Here is a 24,489-nt window from a genome sequence, read left to right on the forward strand (position 1 = left end):
GATGGCGTGGTCAACCGTGTCAAAGGCTGCAGACAAGTCGCGAAGGACGAGGAGGGATAGCTTACCTTTGTCACAGTCACAAAGGATGTCATTTGTGACTTTGATGAGAGCCAGTTGATGAAGAGCAACACAAAGAAATTCTAGTTCAGTTCTAGCCTCTTCAAATTATTACAAAATAATCTACATTTTTAAAAATGTAAAAAGGTGACATTTAAAGAATATTTTCAAAAACACAGATCAAAAGTGCACAGCACTGATTTGGTTTTTAATGTGGACACCGACAGGGATTAGTTGGGCCGAATGGCTTGTTTCCATGTTGTAACCTCTAAGGGCCGGATCTTGCTGGGGAAATAACGGTGTGTTAACGACGCATGCCGTTATTAATGCGTAAAAAGGCCAGCAAATTCAGGGGATTAAGTGATACGTGTAGTGTCCGTGTGTTGATAAAGACACTGAAGACAGGAGTTGGTTCATAGGTATTTACTAAGCAAAGTCTGGGGGGGAGGTTCTAAAGGATATACACAATACACAGGCTTATATAGCCCAAGTGGCAATTACCGGCATTACTCACACCTGGGGCTCTTAAAGGCACATACACCACAATTCCTCCCCTTTTAGTTAACCAGTACATCATATTTTTAAGTAATTATTAATTACATGTTATATGCAAAATAATATACATTGCTGTATTAATTAATTATAAGTTAGTCTCTCAGGAGGCTTCCTGACTCGGTCCGGATAACGCCTCGGGGGTGTAGTAGTTTCTGGTGGTGTAGTAGGTTCTTCTGGCAAGGCTGATTCGGCTCGAATGCCAGTGTCGGGTTCATCGGGTTCCAGTATCACCGGATCGGAGGTAGGTATGGGTATCTCTACTTCATCGTTAGATGTATAGAGTGGTGGTGTAGGTTGTCCCTTTTCGGATGACTTGATGATTTGGTCAGCATGGCGCCTTATTATGCTTTCTCCGATGTCCACGGTATACATCAGTGGTCCTAGTCGTGTGCAGATAGTTCCAGGCTGCCATTTCTCGGTACGGTAGTCCCGGGCCAAAACCGGTTGGCCTATCTGGAAGGCCCTAGTTGGCCTTTCATTCATGCCCTGAAACTGCCGGTTCTCCACGTCTCTTCGGATGTTGGGCTTGACCAAATCCAGCCGGCATCTTAGGTTCCTATTGTAGAACATCATGGCGGGAGTTTGGTTGGTAACCATGTGTTGCATTCCTATATGCAAATAAGAAGTTATCCACCTTGTGCTGAAGTTTTATGTCTTCATTACCCATGGCCTTTATGGCCTTCTTAAAGGTCTGGACAAACCTTTCAGCCAATCCATTGGTGGCGGGATGGTATGGGGCGGACGTGTAGTGCTTTACCCCATTGTTCTTTAAGAACTTTCTGAATTCTTCGGACACAAATTGCGGTCCATTATCAGAACATATCTGTTCCGGCAGCCCATTCCTGGCAAATATGGTCCTTAATACTGTGATGGTTTTTTCTGTGGTGGTGGAGGACATCTTTATTACCTCCGGCCACTTGGAGTGTGCATCAACTGCGATTAAGAACATTGAGTCCATAAATGGACCAGCAAAGTCGATGTGCACCCTTTGCCAGGGAGATGAGGGCCACTCCCATGGATGTAGAGGGGCCTGTGGCGGAGCATTTTGGACCTTCTGGCATCCTAGGCAGCTCTTGGTCATGTCTTCGATGTCTCCATCGATACCTGGCCACCATACAAACGCTCTAGCTAGGTTCTTCATTTTCACTCCACCCAGATGCCCCTCGTGAAGCTCCTTTAGTACTTTATCCTGGAGTTTGGGTGGAATCACCACTCTGGATCCACACATTAAGGTTCCTCGGCACACTGACAGTTGTTCTCTTCTTTGCGAGAATGCTGGCAACAGTGGTTCGCCATGTGCTGGCCATCCCTTCACTGTTAAATCGTAGACCCGTGAGAGAGTAGGGTCATTTCTTGTCTCCCTTTCAATGGCAGAATTTGTCACCGGTAGACATTCCACTATGGTAGAGTGGAATATCTCCACTGGGTCTACTGTAGGTGCCTCTTCTATCGTTGGCAACGGTAGGCGCGATAAACCGTCAGCATTTCCATGCTGTTTTGACCCTTTGTATTCAATGTTGTATTGGTGTGCCCCTAGAAAAAGGGACCACCTCTGTAATCTTTGTGCTGTCATAATGGGAACACCTTTTTTAGGGTTGAATATGGAGATGAGGGGTTGATGGTCAGTCAGCAAGGTAAATTTTTGTCCGTGTAGGTAATGGTTGAATTTCTTCACTCCCCATACCAGGCTGAGTGCTTCCCTGTCTATTTGGGCATAGTTACGCTCAGCTGAGTTTAATGAGCGTGACGCAAAAGCTATCGGCCGTTCTGAGCCATCAGGGAATTTATGGGATAATACTGCTCCTATGCCATAAGGGGATGCATCGCACGCCAGTCTGATTGGTAGTGATGGGTTGTAATGAGCCAAAATTTTCTCGGATGTGATTAAGTCTTTACATTTATGGAAGGCACGTTTACAGTCTTCGTTCCATTTCCAAATCACTCCTGTCTGTAGAAGATCATTAAGGGGGTGTAGAATAGTTGATAAGTTCGGTAAAAATTTATGATAGTAATTTATTAATCCCAGGAATGACCTTAATTGTGAAACATTTTCAGGTGCTGGGGCTTTTATAACTGCTTCAATTTTTTCAGGTGACTTATGCAACCCTTCCTTATTAATTATGTGGCCACAATATGATATCTGATTTTGGAAAAATTCGCACTTGGGGCGATTTGCTCGTAGGCCCCGTTCTTTCAGCCTAGTGAGCACCTGCTCCAAATTGGCAAGGTGCTCGTTGTCGTTTTCTCCTGTTATAAGGATGTCGTCTAGGTAGCATTGAGTCCCCGGAATCCCTTGCAGGACTTGCTCCATAGCTCTTTGCCAGATAGCTGGAGCTGATGCTACTCCAAAAACCAGTCGATTGTACTGGTACAGGCCTTTGTGTGTGTTTATTGTGAGATACTTTTTAGAGGTCTCCTCAACCTCCATCTGTAGATAGGCCTGTGCCAAGTCAATTTTTGTGAAACGTTTCCCTCCGGATAGTGAGGCGAAAATATCTTCTATCCTCGGAAGAGGATACTGTACCGTGTGAAGGACCGGGTTTACAGTCACCTTAAAGTCCCCACAGATGCGAATTTTTCTCTGTTCCTCAGAGTTATTTTTCAATGCTTTTTTCATGACTGGAACGATGGGTGTTGCCCATTCGCTCCAATCTATTTTGGATAATACGCCTGCCTTTTCCAAATTCTCCAGCTCTGCCTCGACCGCCGGACGTATTGCGTATGGCACCGGTCTTGCCTTAAAAAATTTGGGAATTGCTGCATCGTCCACTTTTATTGAGGCGGTGATGCCTTTCAAGGTTCCTAGTTTCTCTTGAAACACTTCTTTGGCGTTGGCCAAGATGTCTTTTAATCGTTCAGGTATGATGTCATCATTGTTTTTTTCTTTACTGGTCACCGTCAGTGCCTGAATGGAGTGCCAGTCTAAACGTATCTTCCTTATCCATTCCCGTCCCAACAACGGTGGATCACCATCTTGTAGAGTGTATAAATACAACTTTTGTATTTCTTTGCCGTTGTATACCACAGGCACCCTTATTTTTCCTTTGGGGTATACTTTCTGCCCCGTATATGTTTTTAAGATAATGGATGTGTCTTTTAGAGGTATATGCGAAAATAGCCTCTCGTAATCTCGTCGATTTATTACGGTTAGAGCTGATCCTGTATCTAGCTCCATTTTAACTGGGGACCCTGCTATTGTGAGGGTAACCCAAATGGTTTGGTAATCCTCTTTGGCAAGTACATTATGTAATTTGAGACAGCTTAGTCTCTTGTTTCCGGAGTCGCTATCGCTATTCGGGTCTTCGGAGCTATTGTCCGTCATCATTTGTACCTTCCTGTATTTTTCTTTATTGATTTTTTGTTTTCTGTCCGTGGATTTATTTTGTCCAGATTGGCATACCCGTGCAATGTGTCCAATCTTACCGCATTGCCTGCATGCTTTGCTCTTGAACCAGCAGTCCCTCTGGTTATGGGTGGACCTGCCGCAGCGATAACATCTTCTGAACTCCTGTGTCATTTCATGGGTGCCGAAGTCCTGTGTCTTTTGTTGTATCTCTGCAGCTCCTTTTGCTGCTGCTTCGTATGATACAGCCATACTGAAAGCTTTGTCCAATGTTAAATCTTTTTCAGAAAGCAGTCTTTTTTGTGTTCCTTCACTTAAGAGACCGCAAACGAATTTGTCTTGAAGATAATCCGATAGTCCTGCTCCGAATTGGCAGTACTTTGATAGCTTTCTTAATTCGGTTAGGTAATCAGCGTTACTTTCATTCTTGTGTTGATTTCTCTTGAAGAACTTGAATCGTTCCGCTATCAGCAGCGGTGTTGGGTTTAAATGCTCCTGCAGGGTATCTACAATTTCTTTAAAATTCTTGTCCTTTGGTTTGGCTGGAGTGATTAAGTTTCGTAACAGCCCGTATGTCTTCGCGCCCATTAAGTTCAGAAGTACTGAAGCTTTTTTTTCATCTGCTATTCCATTTGCAGTGCAATAAACCTCTACTCTTTCCACGTATGTGGTCCAATCTTCTATTTCGCCATCAAAAGCATCAATTTTACCAGATTTAGGCATTTCAGAAAAGATATGGCGCTTCCCGCGCTTTTTTTTTTTCTGTAGCAACGATATGGCGCTTCCCGCGCTTTCCCGCCACTGCTACCGATAACAACGCTGTTTTACTGTGGTTTCCGTTTATTCACCGTTGGAGACTCGTTCCCGACGGAGGTCTAAACGCTGACCTGCTTGCCGCACCGGCCGTCTCCCGAGTACACCCTCCCAGTCCGTTATTGCTTGCCTCCGATTTCGCTGCCTGTCTCAGCTGTAGAGCCCGCCGCTGGAGCCCCCAGCCTGACGCCCAGGAAGGATTAGCGCAGTACCTGCCACCAGCTTGGCCAGCTGGTGAAACCACAGTTTCTCTTACTTCCTTGAGTCTTCTGGACGCTGGGGGAATCGATGTCCTTGAGGTGCTGCCGAATTGCAGGTAAGTCCGTTTCCACTTCATCGCCACTGTAGTGTCCGTGTGTTGATAAAGACACTGAAGACAGGAGTTGGTTCATAGGTATTTACTAAGCAAAGTCTGGGGGGGGGGTTCTAAAGGATATACACAATACACAGGCTTATATAGCCCAAGTGGCAATTACCGGCATTACTCACACCTGGGGCTCTTAAGGGCACATACACCACAATACGGGCGAGAGGTACAAATCTCCAGAACTTACTGGTCGAATTACGCCGCTCCGCCGTTAGTCTTGTACAAATGGCATCTCGCCCTTAGCCCTCTGTTATTTTTAAGAACTTGCTGGATTTGCATATGAATTGCACATTAAACTCACCACAGAAAGTTAGGGCTCATAATTAATAACGCAAGTACCCTTTAAACAATGTGATAATTGTTAATGCAATGCCAATCAACCTCTGGCACACAAAGGAAACAATTTAAACTGTTGAGTCTCATTCCTGCAGGTAGTAAATTACATAAGAACATGAGACGTAGGAGCAGGAGTCGGTCATTCGGCCCCTCGAGCCTGCTCCGCCATTCAATAAGATCATGGCTGATCTGATCTTGGCCTCAACTCCACTTCCCTGCCCGCTCCCCATAACCCTCGACTCCCTTACATTTCAAAAATCTGTCTATCTCCACCTTAATTATATTCAATGACCCAGCCGCCACAGCTCTCTGCGGAAGAGAATTCCAAAGATTCACGACCCTCAGAGAAGAAATTCCTCCTCATTTCCGATTTAAAAGGGTGCCCCCTTATTCTGAAATTATGCCCCTAGTTCTAGATTCCCCCATGGGGGGAAACATCCTTTCTGCACCTACCCTGTCAAGCCCCTTCAGAATCTTATATGTTTCAATAAGATCCCCTCTCATTCTTCTAAACTCCAGTGAGTATAGGCCGAACCTGCTCAACCTTTCTTCATAAGACAACCCCTTCATCCCAGGAATCAACCTCGTGAATCTTCTCTGAACTGCCTCCAATGCAAGTATATCCTTCCTTAAATAAGGAGACCAAAATTGTACGCAGTACTCCAGGTGTGGTTTCACCAACTCCCTGTACAGTTGTAACAGGACTTCCCTACTTTTATACTCCATTCCCTTTGCAATAAAAGCCAACATTCCATTTGCTTTCCTAATTACTTGCTGTACCTGCATGCTAACCTTTTGTCATTCATGTACAAGGACCCCCAGATCCCTCTGTACCTCAGCATTTTGTAATCTCTCCCCATTTAAATAATAATTTGCTTTTTTATTTTTCCCACCAAAGTGGATAACCTCGCATTTTCCCACATTAAACTCCATCTGCCAGGTTTTTGCCCACTCACTTAGCCTATCTATATCCCTTTGAAGATCCTTTGTATCCACCACACAATTTGCTTTCCCACTTATCTTTGTATCGTCAGCAAATTTGGTGACTTTACACTCTGTCCCTTCATCCAAGTCATTAGTATGGATTGTAAATAGTTGAGGCCCCAGCACCGATCCCCGCGGCACCCCACTAGTTACAGTTTGCCAACATGAAAATGACCCATTTATCCCGACTCTCTGTTTTCTGTTAGTTAGCCAATCCTCTATCCATGCTAATATATTACCCCCAACCCCGTGAGCTCTTATCTTGTGTAGTTACCATTTATGTGGCACCTTATCAAATGCCTTCTGGAAATCCAAATAAATGACATCTACTGGTTCCCCTTTATCCACCCTCCTCATTACATCCTCAAAGAATTCCAGCAAATTTGACAAACATGATTTTCCTTTCATAAAACCATGCTGACTCTGCTTGACTATATTATGATTTTCTAAATGTCCTGCTACCACTTCCTTAATGATGGAGTCCAGCATTTTCCCAATGACAGATGTTAGGCTAACTGGTCGATAGTTGCCTGCTTTCTGTCTCCCTCCTTTCTTAAATAGGGGTGTTACATTTGCGGTTTTCCAGTCCGCTGGGACCTCTCCAGAGTCCAGGGAATTTTGGTAGATTACAACCAATGCATCCACCTCTTTTAAGACTCTAGGATGCAGGCCATCGGGTCCAGGGGACTTGTCAACCTTTAGTCCCATTAGTTTGCCTAGTGATAGGGATTGTTTTAAGTCCCCCCCACCCCAATAGCCCCCTGATTATCCATTATTGGGATGCTTTTAGTGTCTTCTACCGTGAAGACAGATACAAAATATTTGTTCAAAGTCTCTGCCATTTCCCTGTTTCCCATTATTAATTCCCCAGACTCATCCTCTAGGGGACCAATGTTTACTTTAGCTACTCTCTTCCTTTTTATATACCTGTAGAAGCTCTTACTGTCTGTTTTTATATTTCTTGCTAGTTTACTCTCATAAGCTATCTTCTCGCTCTATCATTTTTTTAGTCGTCCTTTGCTGGTTTTTTAAAAATTTCCCAATCCTCTGGCCTTTCACTATTCTTCGCAACAATGTATGCTTTTGTTTTCAATTTGATACCATCCTTTACTTCCTTAGTTAGCCACGGATGGTTCATCCTTCTCTTAGAGTCTTTCTTTCTCACTGGAATATATCTTTGCTGAGAGTTATGAAATTTCTCCTTAAATGTTTGCCACTGCTTTTCTACAGTCTCACCCTGGAATATATTTTCCCAGTCCACTTTAGCCAAGTCTGCCTTCATACCTTTGTAATTACCTTTGTTTAAGCTCAGGACACTAGTTTGAGACCTAGCTTTCTCACCCTCAAACTGAATTTGAAATTCTACCATGCTATGATCACTCTTCCCAAGAGGATCCTTCACTTCGAGATCATTAATTAATCCAGCTTCGTTACACATTACCAGATCTAAAATAGCCTTCTCCCTGGTTGGTTCCACAACAATTGTTCCAAGACACCATCCCGCATACACTCGAAGAACTCTTCCTCAAGTCTACCTTTGCTAATTTGCTTTGTCCAATCAATATGAAGATTAAAATCTCCCATGATTATAGCCGTACCTTTCTTACAAGCCTCTATTATTACTTGATTTATACTGTCCTACAGTGTGGCTACTGTTTGGGGGGCCTGTAGACCACGCCCACCAGTGACTTCTTACCCTTATCTGATCTCCACCCAAACTGATTCTACATCTTGATCTTCTCGGCCAATATCATTTCTTATTACTGCACTGATCTCATCCCTTATTAACAGAGCTCCACCATTTCCTTTTCCTTAGTTGATGGAGATTTGAAAAAACGTCAAATTTTCAATTTTTACATTTTTTTCTTACTTTTCCTTTGTTTCTTTTTTTCCCTCTTAATCCAATTTTTCTTTCCCTCTCTTTATTTCTCTTTCTGTACCTGATTTGACTCGGATTCACCCGATTTCCTTCCCAGTCGTTCCTCTGTTTCTTTCTCAATCCTTCAATCTCATTGGTTCAGACGATACACTGTTGGTCCCACCGTTGACCGAGGTCCCAGGTGCCCCTCACCGCGCTATTATCAGCTCGCACTTGCAGCAAGTTACGGTGCAAAAATATTTCGAGCTGAGTGGTGCAGGAAAAGTCTAACTAAGGACGTACACGGCGAGATGCCCCACTCCAGCAAGATCCGGCCCATTGTTACTTCTACGTTAAGCTCTAGGGACACTAGTTGAGTCTCACCTGGGAATACTGGCCAGGTAGCTTACAACATTCTGTAACTCCTCTTCAGGGATGTCAGTAAAATTAGGATATTCGGGAAAGGTAATAATTGGACAGCCATCTTCTCCTCGACCACCTGAAACGAAAAAGGAAAACATTATAAATCACTGTCGCTACACAGCCTCAAGGCAATTAAATGAAATGCTCCAAAAAATGTAAAATGACTTTTTTTTGCCAAAATTGATCTTTGAAATCTAAAATATTTTGAAATGTAAAATATCCCATGGCACTATTATGGAGGGGGACAGGAGAGTTCTCCCTGGTGTCCTGGCCAATAGTAACCCCTCAAACAACAGCACTAAAATGGAATAGCTGGTCATTGTCTCATTCTTGTTGTGGAATCTTGCTGTGCACAAATTCTACATAACAACAGTGCTTCAATGACTGTAAAGTGTTTTGGGATGTCCTGAGGTCGAGAAATGGCACTATATCACTGCAAGCCTTTCTTTCTTTTAACTAGTAGAACTTCTTTAGGTTCTCCTGGAAGGGTGAGATATTTTAAAGATGAAAATAAAATGCAGTTGTATAGGCATCTATCCAACTTTATAGGCTGTAGCTCCCTCTATTGGAACTCTAATCATGGCTACATCAAGTCAGCTTTATGAACCGAGATGTTCGACAACACTCAGCGACATTAAAGCCAACAAGCGCGCATTCTACATCAACAATGCTGAGTCACTCTTTCATCTGCCCCTGCACGAGCTGGCTGGGGTGAGGGACAGTTATGTGGATTGCAAGCCTAATGTTCTGATGCGGGGTCTCTCATTTACATGCTGCTTAGCTTATTGTGCGACTGAAATCGATAAAGCAGCCATGCATTTCTTTGACCCTGTCCAATAGGTTTCTTTTCTGAACTGGGAACAGTGCAGTCAACAAACCCTGGGAAATGTGAAAGGGCAGTCTTGCGGGGAGGGGAGGGGAGGGGGGGGGGGGGAAAAAGAGGGGAGGGAATGGCTACAGGGCACAGAATATTGTGCGCTCAGGTGGACCTGACTCACTGCCTCACTCTGGGTTTGCAAGCTAGAACACTCATTGCAATTCACAGCGGGTAGTAATGGCTCTGTTACAGATGCTGTGGGTACTCTCACTGATACTGCACGGTTACAAACAGGCCCTCAGAGCCAGAGAATAAATAAACTGCAGATAGCTTCAAAAATACAGAGCACAACAATGGAGTTATACACAGGAACTGAACCAGGCACGGTAGTTACACAAGGGATCTGAACCCGGCACCGTCGTTACACACTGGAACTGAACCAGGCACGGTAGTTACACACGGGAACTGAACCCGGCACCATCGTTACACACTGGAACTGAACCAGGCACGGTAGTTACACACGGGATCTGAACCCGGCACCGTCGTTACACACTGGAACTGAACCAGGCTCTATAGTTACACACTGGAACTGAACCAGGCACCATCGTTACACACTGGAACTGAACCCGGCACTGTGGTTACACATGGGAACTGAACCCGGCACTGTGGTGACACACAGGAACTGAACCAGGCACTGTAGTTACACACGGGAACTGAACCCGGCACTGTGGTGACACACGGGAACTGAACCAGGCACAGTTACACACGGGAACTGAACCCGGCACTGTAGTTACACACTGGAACTGAACCCGGCACTGTAGTTACACACTGGAACAGAACCAGGCACTGTAGTTACACACGGGAACTGAACCAGGCACCGTCGTTACACAGGGAACTGAACCCGGCACTGTAGTTACACAGGGAACTGAACCCGGCACAGTAGTTATACACAGGAACTGAACCCGGCACTGTAGTGACACACGGGAACTGAACCAGGCACCATCGTTACACACGGGAACTGAACCAGGCACTGTGGTGACACACTGGAACCGAACCAGGCACTGTAGTTACACACGGGAACTGAACTCGGCACTGTAGTTACACACAGGAACTGAACCCGGCACTGTAGTGACACACGGGAACTGAACCCGACACTGTAGTTACACAGGGAACTGAACCAGACACTGTAGTGACACACGGCAACTGAACCAGGCACCATCGTTACACACGGGAACTGAACCAGGCACTGTAGTTACACACTGGAACTGAACCAGGCACTGTAGTTACACACTGGAACTGAACCCGGCACTGTAGTTACACAGGGAACTGAACCCGGCACTGTAGTGACACACGGCAACTGAACCAGGCACCATCGTTACACACGGGAACTGAACCAGGCACTGTAGTTACACAGGGAACTGAACCCGGCGCTGTAGTTACACACGGGAACTGAACCCGGCGCTGTAGTTACACACGGGAACTGAACCAGGCACCATCGTTACACACTGGAACTGAACCCGGCACTGTGGTTACACATGGGAACTGAACCCGGCACTGTGGTGACACACAGGAACTGAACCAGGCACTGTAGTTACACATGGGAACTGAACCCGGCACTGTGGTGACACACAGGAACTGAACCAGGCACTGTGGTGACACACGGGAACTGAACCAGGCACAGTTACACACGGGAACTGAACCCGGCACTGTAGTTACACACTGGAACTGAACCCGGCACTGTAGTTACACACTGGAACAGAACCAGGCACTGTAGTTACACACGGGAACTGAACCAGGCACCGTCGTTACACAGGGAACTGAACCCGGCACTGTAGTTACACAGGGAACTGAACCCGGCACAGTAGTTATACACAGGAACTGAACCCGGCACTGTAGTGACACACGGGAACTGAACCAGGCACCATCGTTACACACGGGAACTGAACCAGGCACTGTGGTGACACACTGGAACCGAACCAGGCACTGTAGTTACACACGGGAACTGAACTCGGCACTGTAGTTACACACGGGAACTGAACCCGGCACTGTAGTGACACACGGGAACTGAACCCGACACTGTAGTTACACAGGGAACTGAACCAGACACTGTAGTGACACACGGCAACTGAACCAGGCACCATCGTTACACACGGGAACTGAACCAGGCACTGTAGTTACACACTGGAACTGAACCAGGCACTGTAGTTACACACTGGAACTGAACCCGGCACTGTAGTGACACACGGGAACTGAACCAGGCACCATCGTTACACACGGGAACTGAACCAGGCACTGTAGTTACGCAGGGAACTGAACCCGGCACAGTAGTTATACACAGGAACTGAACCCGGCACTGTAGTGACACACGGGAACTGAACCAGGCACTGCAGTTACACATGGGAACTGAACCCGGCACTGTGGTGACACACTGGAACCGAACCAGGCACTGTAGTTACACACGGGAACTGAACTCGGCACTGTAGTTACACACAGGAACTGAACCCGGCACTGTAGTGACACACGGGAACTGAACCAGGCACTGTAGTTACACACTGGAACTGAACCAGGCGCTGTAGTTACACACTGGAACTGAACCCGGCACTGTAGTTACACACGGGAACTGAACCCGACACTGTAGTTACACAGGGAACTGAACCCGGCACAGTAGTTATACACAGGAACTGAACCCGGCACTGTAGTGACACACTGGAACTGAACTCGGCACTGTAGTTAGAGAGTGAACTGAACCCGGCACTGTAGTTACACACGGGAACTGAACCCGGCACTGTTGTTACACACTGGAACTGAACCAGGCGCTGTAGTTACACACTGGAACTGAACCCGGCATTGTAGTTACACATAGGCAGGCAAAAAGATACCCATCAGAGATTGCAGAGTACAATGTGATGGAACCCAAAATATGATAAAGAATATTACAGAAAAAAGTAAAACTGATCATATTACCAACATCAGTCCTGATTTTATTTCCAAACCCTGACAAGTTTAACAAAAGGTACGTGCAAATGAAGGCTATTCATGTACTCACACCAAGCAGTGTCTGGAAAAACAGCTGCAACCCGTCTCAGTGAATTAAAACCTAACTAATAGTTGTCATGATACGTGCATATATTGGGGTCATTGTTCATGGTTAATATGTTTGTTAAAATAGTAGACACCGAAATTGTAGAGAAACACAGGCATCTTCATTACTAATATAACACAGCTTGCTTTCAGCCCTCATATGCTCTGAACAGTGATGTATGGGGGTTTGAGCAGGATCAGTTTCTTTCTATGATTAGAAAAGCAGTGATTTAGCTTAGGGTTGCTGTATCTCGTGACAGTAACTGTAAACAGAGGCTCCATCCTCCAGCAATGTGCAATGTTCACCTAAGGGGATGATGCTGACAACTGGCACAGAAGGCAACCCACTGCATAACCATTGCACACAAGATCCTCACAACCACCGCACAAGCATTGCACAAGATCCTCACAACCACCATACAACCATCGCACAAGTTCCTCACAACCACCGTACAACCATCGCACAAGTTCCTCACAACCACCGTACAACCACTGCACACAAGATCCTCACAACCACCGCACAACCATTGCACAAGTTCCTCACAACCACTGTACAACCATTGCACAAGATCCTCACAACCATCGCACAAGTTCCTCACAACCACTGTACAACCATTGCACAAGTTCCTCACAACCATCGCACAAGTTCCTCACAACCACTGCACAACCATTGCACAAGTTCCTCACAACCATCGCACAAGTTCCTCACAGCCCTCCTCATGCAGCACCCCCTCCATGTCAACAGTAGCTGCTCCCTCACTTCTGCAGATGTGCACCTCCATCTAGGGTTCCCTTTCCTTTCCTTTTTGCCCGTCACTTCTAAATCCTGTCCTCCTTCAGGCTGCTAATGGTTCCAATGCTTTTTGAGGCTCTTTATTGCCTCAAAATTTTTTAATAAAAAAAAGCAAAAACTGCAATAAAAAGCGAACATAAGTCCCGTCAGACCTACAGTAATACTAATCTATAGATAAAAAGTCCCAGCAATTTCAGTGATTGCATTACAACCCCCAGCCGTTACAAACGTCATGATTTGGAAAGTCTCTGCTTAGATCATAACCCCATCACAATGGCAAAACCGTACCCACGCAGTTTGGTGTAGCTATTCACCCTGGCCACCTTGCTCATTTTATTTTCAGTCTTGGTGGACACATGACAGGCCCTCGTATTCCTGGTTGTGGGAGTCTCATTCTTGGTAGTATTCCCATTGGTGCCCTTCAGCTAGGAAGAAGTCCTCCTCCCCCCACTGATAGTGGGCCTCCAAGACCTGGCGTGTAGAGGAGGCTCTTCAAAGGATTGCTACTCACTGATTGTGGTATTCATATTTAATTGCCCCCATCTCTTCAAATTTGACTAAAAGACTATTTGCTCTCCCTCCACTGGTGTGCTCCCTATTCCAATCAGAATCTGTACCTGGTGCAGTCAATAACTATGCAAATGAGCTTACCAGCATATTGTGTGCTATTAGCAAAATGAGCTTTCAAGCAGCATTTATATACAAAACACGAGAAAAAAATGATCAGAAAAAGACCAGTGGTCCATTGACTCTGCCCCATTCACGTGTGTTACCATGAGGCATCACAATGTCTACCCACCAGCAGCTTTGTAATCTCCTGAGAGAGGCCAAAAAAAACTGACTGACCTGAAGACAAAGATTTTTCCCAATATGTCACGATCCCAAGATGGAGATCGCGGCCTCCATCTTAGTCACACTTACAGAAGCAAAACACATCACAAATTATAAATGGTAAAATGCTTTCAGTGTAACTGGTTAAACCAAATGGATGAAATACACAATTAAGCTAACGGATTCAAAAGCTATCCTCAAACAGCCAGCGACACGGTTTAGTTGCTACGTGGTTTAGAACTGCTCCTGGGGACCGCATCTGCATACAGATAAATATAGACTGTAACCAAGGCAGCCCTTAGTTACCATGCAGATGTGACACCAGGTCCACTGACCCAATATGCACGGTTTCCACTGTATAAAGTTAAAAATGCAATCCCATCCACATTCTAGCAATGAATGTGGCATTGATTTAAGGTTCAGATATCAATTATTGTGCTAAACCTTTTCTGGAGGGGGCAATTTTCCTCTGCTTTGTACCTGGGCGGAGTTTATTTGTCAGGCACAAAGCAGAGAAAAAAGTTACAGGGACTCATGACAAAGGTCTCTGCCCTCTTCGCACGGCACACTTACTTTCACAGTTTCCCAGGGAACCCTCGCGGCTGGAGCAGGCGTGAGAATTTAAATAGCGTGGAAATAAGGCGTGGGTGGCATCTCCACACCTCCCTCCTCCTTTTCCTGTGTCTTGCCTAGGTGCCTACAGTAAGTGGGACAAGTACCCTTTGTTTCAGGAGCAGCACTGAGATTTTTGGGGCGAGGGGCTTTGTGGCTGCTGTTTTTAAACAGAAGCCATGAGACCAACAGCACTGTAGGCCTCTGAGGCCAGGAGCAGCAGTAGATCGTCCTCTCCCATTTCTAGGTGCAGGCTCCAGCCAAGGGGCGGGCGGGGTGAGAGGGACCTGTGCCAGGGGAACATCACACTTATGCAGATGACCTGGACTCAAGCTGTATGGGCCGGCTCTCGGCAGGTCAGGCCGGAAAGCAGGGAAATCAGCCCCTTTTAAAGCAGGCTGACCATACGTCCCTGTTTTCCAGGGACAGTCCCCAGATGAGGTACTGTGTCCCCGGGCAAACAATGTCCCCAGAAGAGTCCCGGGTTCAGGAAACTTGCCCCCGAATAGACCCATATTCTTTGTTGCGCTGAAACATCAATCTTTGTTCCGGTTCAGATCTTCTGGACCAATCAGAGCGCTGCATTCATTTGTCAGGGCGATGTCCTCCTGGGATTGGTTGCTGCTGGCGGTGTAGGTGGGACATGTAGATTAGGTTTCATCCTATAAGGAGGCAGCTGTTTCAGCCAATCGTGACTGGCGGGAGTGACACAGGGTGTTTCATACCTTATATGGAAAATCTCAGTCTGTTTGGAACAGATTTAAAACTGAGAAATTAAAAGTTAGGGTATTCAGGGGTAATCAATGAGGAGCAAGTAACCAGCAGAAAGATAAGCAATCAAATCCCTCAGTTGTTCTTCAAAGCCATCAACAACAACTACTTGCATTTCTATACTGCCCTTAATGTAGAAAAATGTCCCAATCCTGGCTTCTATACTGCAATTGGCCGCCCGAGGCCCCAAGCTACACTGGATCCCAGCGGGTTTTTTACACTGATTTTGGGGTGGAAATTCAAGCCTCACAAATTTAGGAACAGCGCAAAGCCGAGACCATTAAATGTGTGAAACAGTGAGGAGTGCTGCAGTGCGACTCTGGCGAGGGAATGACATTGGATTAGGGCACTAGGTGTCGGTAAATTGTTGTAGCTCTTTATAGACCATCAGCTCTTGTACTCGGGGTCACTTAAATCCTTTCCAATGTCTCAATCTGCAACTGAGCAAAAATGTTGTGTACCAGAGCTGATCGTTATTAGAGGCGAGGGGAAACTGGCGTTTAGTAACAATGTACAGTGATCAAGCCATTGCTGCGAATTAATTTACGTTACATCCCCCTGTGGAATGAGCTCTAGGTATTGTTGTAGCCTTGCAGACAAGGTATCCTGAAGAAATGTACATTCCTCCATCAAAAGAGTTTGAGATTTGACCATTTATTAGGCTAAGGCAGACTGACCATTAACCTTTCTGGATGGATGAGCTATGATGAGCCAAATGGCCTAACTCATTCCTAACCCTGTGACCCTGCCCGGGCCCCATCACATTGCCCTGGCAGCCTCCCAGTGCTAACTGTACTCTCCAGTGGGAGCCTGTGCGGTGCTCCAGCAGATCACTCACTGCAGCAGTTGAAATTTGCAGGGAAAAATTTAAAGAGAGCCTCCAAAACCTGCAGTGGGCAGCTGGGCATCCAAATTTATTTTACATAGGACTATTACAGCTAACGCACAGAAGAGACACTGAGCCCAGGCTGATCCACGTTTGAACCCCAAGGCAAAAGGGCTTGCTTCTGGCCCATCGCCTCACCCAGTCACTTAGCATATTGTGACTGCAGCACAGGGTCTGGTCGTTCAAACCCATTTTCACATTTGTTTTCATTTATCTGCAGGAACAGGAAATGTTCCATGGTTCAAGATACCCAGTACAGTGACAAAACAACTATTCAGACAAGGCAGGCTAGGAAACTCGGAGGCTACGATGGATGTAATTGCACACAAGTTTATTTCAGTGTCATTTTGGCAGCGGTGCAGAAATAAATCGGAGATGCTGGGTATCATTCATTTTCATGTTGGGAACCCCCACGGATTTTCTGCATCAAGCCAGAGGATAAATACAGCCGTATCTACAAGCTTGGCGTCCTAGGGATGGGAGGCTGAAGGGGGTGGGTAGCTATGGGTTGCTGACTGTGCCCTGATCAGTCCTGCTGTGGCCATATTTCAGAGCCTGGAACATATTTTCATTCAAGTTTCTATAGTGTTTTGATCAGGAGGAAGGCCAGGACCCTCCCCTGCAGAAATCTTTACAAAGGTTCGAGTTACAATCCAAAGTGCAGCCTGTAAAAAGAAAAGACTTGTATTTATATGGCACCTTTCACAACCTCAGGAAGTCCCAAAACACTTTAAAGTCAATGAAGAACTTTTGAAGTGTAGGAAACCTGCCAGCTAATTTGTACACAGCAAGCTCCCACAAACGACAATATGATAATGACCAGAAAATGTGTTTTAGTGGTGTTGGTTGAGGGATAAATATTGGCCAGGACACCGGGAGAACTCCCTTGCTCTTCTTCGAATAATGCCATTGTATCTTTTACAGCCACCTGAGGGGGCAGACGGGGCCTCGGTTTAATGTCTCATCTGAAAGACGGCACCTCTGATAATGCAGCACTCCCTCAGCACTGCACTGGGAGTGTCAGCCTAGATTATGTGCTCAAGTCATTGGAGTGGGACTTCAACCTACGATTAGATTCCAAAATCAATATTTGGTCACATTTTAAAAGAATGGCCCTGATATTAATCTGAAGGTGGTTTCCGAGCTGTTTGGTTGGGGGGGGGGGGGGGGGGGGGGGGTTGCGTGGGGGAAACCCAGAAGTCAACTGAGCAAGTTGGAATCTGCGATCTCAACTCAACTGTACCAATTAATTTTGATTTACGGGTTTCGCGGCTCGAAGCTGCGCAGCGGGCATGATGCACACCAATATGACACAATCTCAGCTGTATTTAAAAGGGACAGTCCACAAATGGAAATTGGAGGTGTTCAGGATGGATGGTGGATATAGGGCAAGGGCGGCACCCAGATTTAATGATGCTTTGCTGGAATTACTGCTGGGTTCAGTCAGGAGGAGGAGGGACATATATTTCCCCAGAAATGGGAGGAAGAAGCCTGCTGCTCTCACTAGGAGCATTGTGCCCAGGTATTTGGATGCAATGTATGAAGTGGTTTAATGACCTAACCAGGTCAGGAAAAGTAGGTACATTTGCTGATTTAACTACATCCTGTGCTTTAAACCTGCCCCCCTTTCACTCTGTCTTGCTAAGTGTTCTCCATCACATCACTCCTCTCCCCCACTCAACTTTCAGCAAAGCCCAGCCTTCATTTTCCGTGCACTTCCTCACCGCCCTGTTTATCCATCCACCGTTGCCACTCACTCCAATCCTTATGCAATGTAATGCATCTGTCTCATAGTCTCCCTCACCGAATGCACTGCATCCATTGGGTGAATACCTCACCTTCACTTACAGGTCTGCTCTTTCGACTCTTGTCGAAGAGAGCGCAAAACACTAGGGAGAGGGAGAGGAGTGGAAGTGGTCCGCTCACTGATGCAGAGGAAGCCCTGGAGATATGTGGCACATCTGCGTCCCTCTCAGTCAGAGATGGAGAGACACAGAGCTTGCAGATAGCTGGTGACAGAATTACAAATATCTCTGACATGCATATGCCGACTTCATTTCACCAATGACTGATCTATGAGAAGACTGAGTGTGGTGATTGTCAAGATTGCGACTTTGCCACGACTAAATCATATCCCTTTCTTTTGTCTTCCAGGGCCTTCATGCATACAGCAAGTCTCGCAGGACATCCATGAGGACAATTCCTCAGAGGACCTCATTCCTTCCGAGGGTGCATTGTCACAAGACATACAGTCTTGCACCAGCACAGATACTCTCACTGCGGTGGGTCCACTTCAACAGTTAGTTGGGTTTTCATCTAGTGACCCACACCTCATAAGTGAGCACGAGCAGTCACTGGTGGCAGGGACAGTTGTGGAGTCCGCATTCAAGAGCGCAATCCTTTCCAAGCTCTGCTCAGCTGGACACAGATGCTGAACTCCAGGGGTTATTGTTGAGGAGGAAAATGCTAGAGGTGCATCAGCAACATAGCCAGGTACTGAAAGACGTGCCACGCACGCTCACCACAATAGTGTATTGCTAGTGGATTAGTGGCACAGGGAATTGCAAGAATGTCTGCCGTGGAGAGAGTGGCCGCCTTCGTGGATCTTCAAGCATGGCTCTCAAATGAGTCCGTGCAGGCCATGACCACGGCTGTGCAGACTTTGGGTACCAACTTGTCTGCCGCCTTAAACAGGATGACAGATACCTTATCTGTGGCCTCACAACACATCACTGATCTTCACCAAGTTAGTGTGCAGCAGAGCGGTAGGAGTGATGTGGCACTGGTCCAGGAGAAGGAAGATGGCGAAAGGGGACCTGGAAGTAGGGACTCCACTCAAAGCGCTCCCACTTCTCACCCGTTGTCCCCTCCACCCAGTACCCGACTCCACATCTTGCCCATTATTACATCCCAAGTGCCAAATTGCCCCTTTCACTTGTTTCATGATGAATGGGACCCATTGGGTGGATGTGCAATGGGTGGATGAGGGGTTGAAGGACTGCTTAGTGCAAAGGGAAGGGTGGGGAGGGGTGGTCCTGGTGGTGGAAGTGGGCCGCAAGATTTCATTTGTTATGTTTCACACGAGGCGAACCTTCACAATATTAGGGCATCCCTGGCAGCAATGTAAGCAGCTGGTCTGGCGATGGGTGCCCCATCTTCATCCTCCTCTATGTTCTCCTCATCCAGAGAGGAGTGATGAGCCCCATCAATCTCCAACACCTGCACAATGTTATGCAGGACGCAGCACATCACTATCATTCTGGACACACTCGCTAGTGAGTACCGATGGGCACCTCTGGACCTATCCAGGCACCTGAAGTGCATCTTCAATGGCTTGCTCGATGACACATCTTGTGGCTCTCGTTGATGGGGTTCCTCACAGGTGTCATGAGCAAGTTTGAACCGGGTATCCCTTTTGTACTACGAGCCAGCCCTCATTGTTCTTCCTAGAATGAAAGGGTCTGGGATGTTGAACTACCTCCGTATGAAGGCATCATAACAGCTCCCAGGGAATCAGGCGCAGACTTGCATGAACCTCTTCTTGTGGTTGCACACTAGCAGCGCGTTGATGGAGCAATATCCCCTGCGGTTTATAAAAACTCCTGGTTGCTGTGGCGGTGCTCGGATTACCACGCGTTGTAGTCAATGGCACACTGTACTGGGGGAATCCAGCCAGAGAGGCGAAACCGAAAGCCTGCTCATTTTGGCTATTGTGATCACAAGGGAAATTTACACAATTGTCGGTCCTGGTAAACAAGCCATCAGTCGATTGGGAGATCTTGGATATGTCGCCGGTAGTGCCTTGAAAGGATTCAGAGGCAAAAAGGTTGAGGCCGGTGGTCACTTTCACAGCCACTGCTAATGTGTGGCCAGCAGATCCAACAGGGAGTAGTTCTTAGTGTAGGAAAGTGCAGGTGTCTGCCATCACCTGACACAACCTCAGCCTGATGAAGTACTGCTCTTCCGAGAAGTCAAGGAAGCTGATCCTGTCTTTACACTCTGTGACGTGGGTAGTGCCTCCTGTGACCTTGGCCCCTCTCCTGTGCACCTCCCCCGTGCACAACTCTCCTGTGCATGTGCTGATCCCACGACAGCACGTTGCCGCTGCCATGGATTGTAATGGTCTTCCTCTTCTGATGTGCTGTCAAACACATCCAAGGTGCCTCCCATCCTGATCTTGTCAATCTGAAATCATCAAAAGGTTGAAAAAAAAAGCACTCTCTGCCAAATATTTTCCAGAGGGAACAGAGAAAGCAGCTGCAATAAGTGAGCGTTTATTCAAATGGGACAATGACAAGTTTAAATAGCCACTTGAACTGCTGCTCAAACTCGCCTCCGTTTCCCTAGTCCCGGGAAACTCATGTTGCTCAAGCTAAATTTGGAGTCAAGTTATAAACTATTCCGAAGTACCTCATTAACATCTCTTAAGGACGTTAATTCCGCCAGTAAGTACCCGCCTGCAAAAAAATTTCACCTGAAGGGTGAGGGGAAAAGTCTAACCAACGGGACATGCCTAACAATGCTATGCGCCAGCATATTCTGGGCCAAGATTTGTTATCTTGCTCTTGTTTTCCTAATATTAAGAAAGCGATCAGATATAACCTATAGAAAACAAAGCAATCCTGTTGTTTACAAGGGGTAATTTTACGAGTCTATGCTGCCATCCAAATGGTTGAACATCGTGGGCGGCACAAGTCCAAATCTCTGCAGTACCTTGCAAGCAGTGCAGGCTGGTAAAATGACCGCTTCAGTCTCGGGGTACAGGAGGAGGGGTGTCTGCGCACCCTACTTTTCCAATTCAGTTTCAGTTATAATCAATAAACTATCTAAGGTTTGGATTTGGGTCTGCTCTCCATTCCCAGTTGCTCTCATTGAGTTAAGTGAAGCAGAAATACCCTCAGGATAGAGACTGGAAAGGCAGCTTTCTTGGGATGAGTCCTGGAGCAACTGCAGGTACAACTTCAAGCCACCCCACAGTCACCCGAGCCCAGGAAACTACGCTACAGCTTGGGAATGAAACCAGCTAACTCACACCAGCCCAGTAGCTGAACATGGGACTTTCCTTTTTGGAGCTCAGTGCCACACTAGTCAGTACATTTACCAATTGAAACAGCAGCTAAGCTCTTTATCTGGGCATCTTTTCAAAATCACCATATGGCACACAAGGATAACTATCTCCATTGGACATTACAGAAAGGTATCGGATCATCTCTGCCCCCAAGGATCTATCCTTGGCCCCCTCCTATTACTCATCTACATGCTGCCCCTCAGCGACATCATCTGAAAACACGTCAGATTCCACATGTATGCTGATGACACCCAGCTCCACCTCTCTCAACCACATCATTGCCTCTGATTTGTCACGCTGCTTGTCCGACATCCAGTATTCAATGAACAGAAATTTAGTCCTATTCCCTGGTCACCAAGTCCATCCCTCTCCCTGCCCACTGTCTGAGGCTGAACCAGGCTGTTTACAATCTCGGCATCCTATCTGACCCTGAACGGAGCTTCCGACCCCATATCCTCTCCATCACTAATACCGCCTACTTCCACCCCGGTAATATCGCCAGTCTCTGCCCCTGCCTCAGCCCATCTGCTGCTGAAACCCTCATCCAGGCCTTTGTTCCCTCCAGACTCGACTATTCCAACGCTCTCTTGGCCGGCCCCCCACCTTCCATAAACGGATGTAGGCAGCAGTTTTAAATGATCGTAACTCGCACCAGGTCCCGTTCACCCATCAACCCCGTGCTCGTTAACTTACATTGGCTCTCGGTTTACGCTCCTGTGAAGTGCCGCGAGTACGTTAAAGGCACTATATAAATACAAGTTGTGGGTTCAAGTCCCACTCCAGAGGCTTGAGCACAAAAATCTAGGCTGACACTCTCAGTGCCGTGCTGAGGGAGCGCTGCACTGTCGGAGGTGTTGTCTTTCGGATGGAACGTTAAACTGTTGCCCTGCCTGTTCTCTCAGGTGGACGTAAAAGATCCCATTGTAATATTTCGAAGAAGGGCAGGGGGGTTCTCCCTGGTGTCCTGGCCAATAAATATTTATCCCTCAACCAACATCACTAAAACAGATTACCTGGTCATTATCACATTGCTGTTTGTGGGAGCTTGCTGTGCGCAAATTGGCTGCCGTGTTTCCTACATTACAACAGTGACTACAATTCAAATGTACTGCATTGGCTGTAAAGAGCTTTGGGACCTCCTGTGGTCATGAAAGGCGCTATAGAAATGCAAGTCTTTCTTTTTCAGGTTGTTGTTGAAGCCCTTTTACACTGTCCATTTCCACAGCGTTACCGCTTGCCTTATCTCAAAGCCCTTTGGGTGGGAAGGGTCCACCTCAGCTTCTTACTACTAATTTCCTCATTTTTAACTTCTGTCCCCAGGTATTTGAACCCTTCAGTGAACAACTGCAAGGACAGGTTTTATTAATTCCCTTCATAATCATGAAAACTGTAGATCACCTTAAGGTTTCCCTTTTTCTAAAGAAAAGCAGGCCGGCTTCCTTAATCTTTCCTTAGATCTTAAATTGCCTGTTGCCTGAATCATCGTTGTTACTTGCTTCTTCACTTCAAGAGCCAGAATGCCCCCACTGTGGCCGCAACTGGTCATAGGACTCTCGATGGGGTCTGACCAACAGGAAAGCATTGCCTAGCTACAGGATTTTTCACAAGGAGAGGCAAGAAATGATGGTAGAGCCTAGAAGACCAGTGTTGGATGAGCGCAGCTTACTCCTGAATAATCCCACATGGCTTGGCCAGGATTTACAGCAGGCAGCTGGGTAGGATTGCTCACTCTGGGATGTATTCCTGGAGATTATCACATGCCCTCCTGCCTCCAATTGCCCCGCCCCATCAAACGGCCTTTTTTCACCCAACTCCAATATTTTTGAAACTAATGAACAAAAGTCCTCAAAGAAAATGGGGAAAAAGCACAATTTTTCTCCTGGGTTGCTCGAGGCAGTGTCCAGAAGATCAGTCTGAATTTGTGGAGACTCGAGGACAAGCCTGGCAACCCTACAACTCGGGAAGGGTGTCTCAGGAACTACTGCAGCATTTCTTGTGCCGTTCCCTTTTGAAAGGATCATTAGATTGGTGGGAACAGTTTAAGTGGCAGGAATAGCAGCGGCCAAATGACATGCAAATTACATTAAGTTGTTTAAACAATATTTTACTGTTGAGAATTCTGTATAAATATTTTGATTGGTGCCCAGTCGGAATGGAAGGTAGAAATGGCAGTGGCCCGTGAATATCAAGGCTCCTGAATTCAAGACTACTGTTAGCAACATGGTTTGTTAATCAATCAACTGCTCAAGAGCATAACAACTATAACTTGTATGTATATCGTGCCTTTAATGTAGGAAAATACTCCAAGGTGCTTCACAAGGTGTAATCAGATAAGAATGGATGCCGAGCCAAAGGAGATATTAGGAGGAGTGACCAAAGGCTGCTTCAAATAGGTGGGCTTTAAAGAGGGTCTTCAAGGAGAATAGGGTGGTGGAGAGGGAGAGGTTTAGGGAGGGAATTCTAGAGCATGCAACCTAGGCAGCTGAAGCCACAGCTGCCAATAGTGGGGCGGAGGGATGCACAAGGCCAGAGTTCGTAGAACATAGTGGGTTGTAGGCATGGAAGAGGTTAGAGAGATAGGGAGAGGTAAGGCCATATAGAGATTTAAACATGAGGAGCAGCATTTTAAATTTGAGGCATTGGGGGACCAGGAGCCAATGTAGGTCAGCGCAGACAGGGATGATGGGTCAGCAGGACTTGGTGTGGGATAGGACATGGGAAGCAGGGCTTGGTGTGGGATAGGATATGGGAAGCAGGGCTTGGTGTGGGATAGGATATGGGAAGCAGAGCTTGGTGTGGGATAGGATGTGGGAAGCAGGACTTGGTGTGGGATAGGATATGGGAAGCAGGACTTGGTGTGGGATAGGATATGGGAAGCAGAGCTTGGTGTGGGA

General features: G+C 46.5%; 1 protein-coding gene across 2 annotated transcripts in view; it reads right to left on the bottom strand.

Annotated features, from left to right (window-relative positions):
* The window catches only part of LOC147104930 (guanine nucleotide exchange factor DBS-like), a 226,255-nt gene that overhangs the window by 189,858 nt on the left and 11,908 nt on the right, over positions 1-24,489 (bottom strand). For both annotated transcript variants that reach the window (XR_015072374.1, XM_085962067.1), the window contains exon 2: positions 8,698-8,812. Coding sequence is in view for 1 of the 2 variants with exons in the window: in XM_085962067.1 (XP_085818193.1) it covers positions 8,698-8,812 (115 nt within the window). In the remaining variant the exon portion in view is untranslated. The remainder of the gene's footprint in view (positions 1-8,697; positions 8,813-24,489) is intronic.

The sequence above is a fragment of the Somniosus microcephalus genome, chromosome 19 (assembly GCF_052327205.1).
Source record: "Somniosus microcephalus isolate GS21.2 chromosome 19, FLI_Smic_1.0, whole genome shotgun sequence".
NCBI lineage: Eukaryota > Metazoa > Chordata > Chondrichthyes > Squaliformes > Somniosidae > Somniosus > Somniosus microcephalus.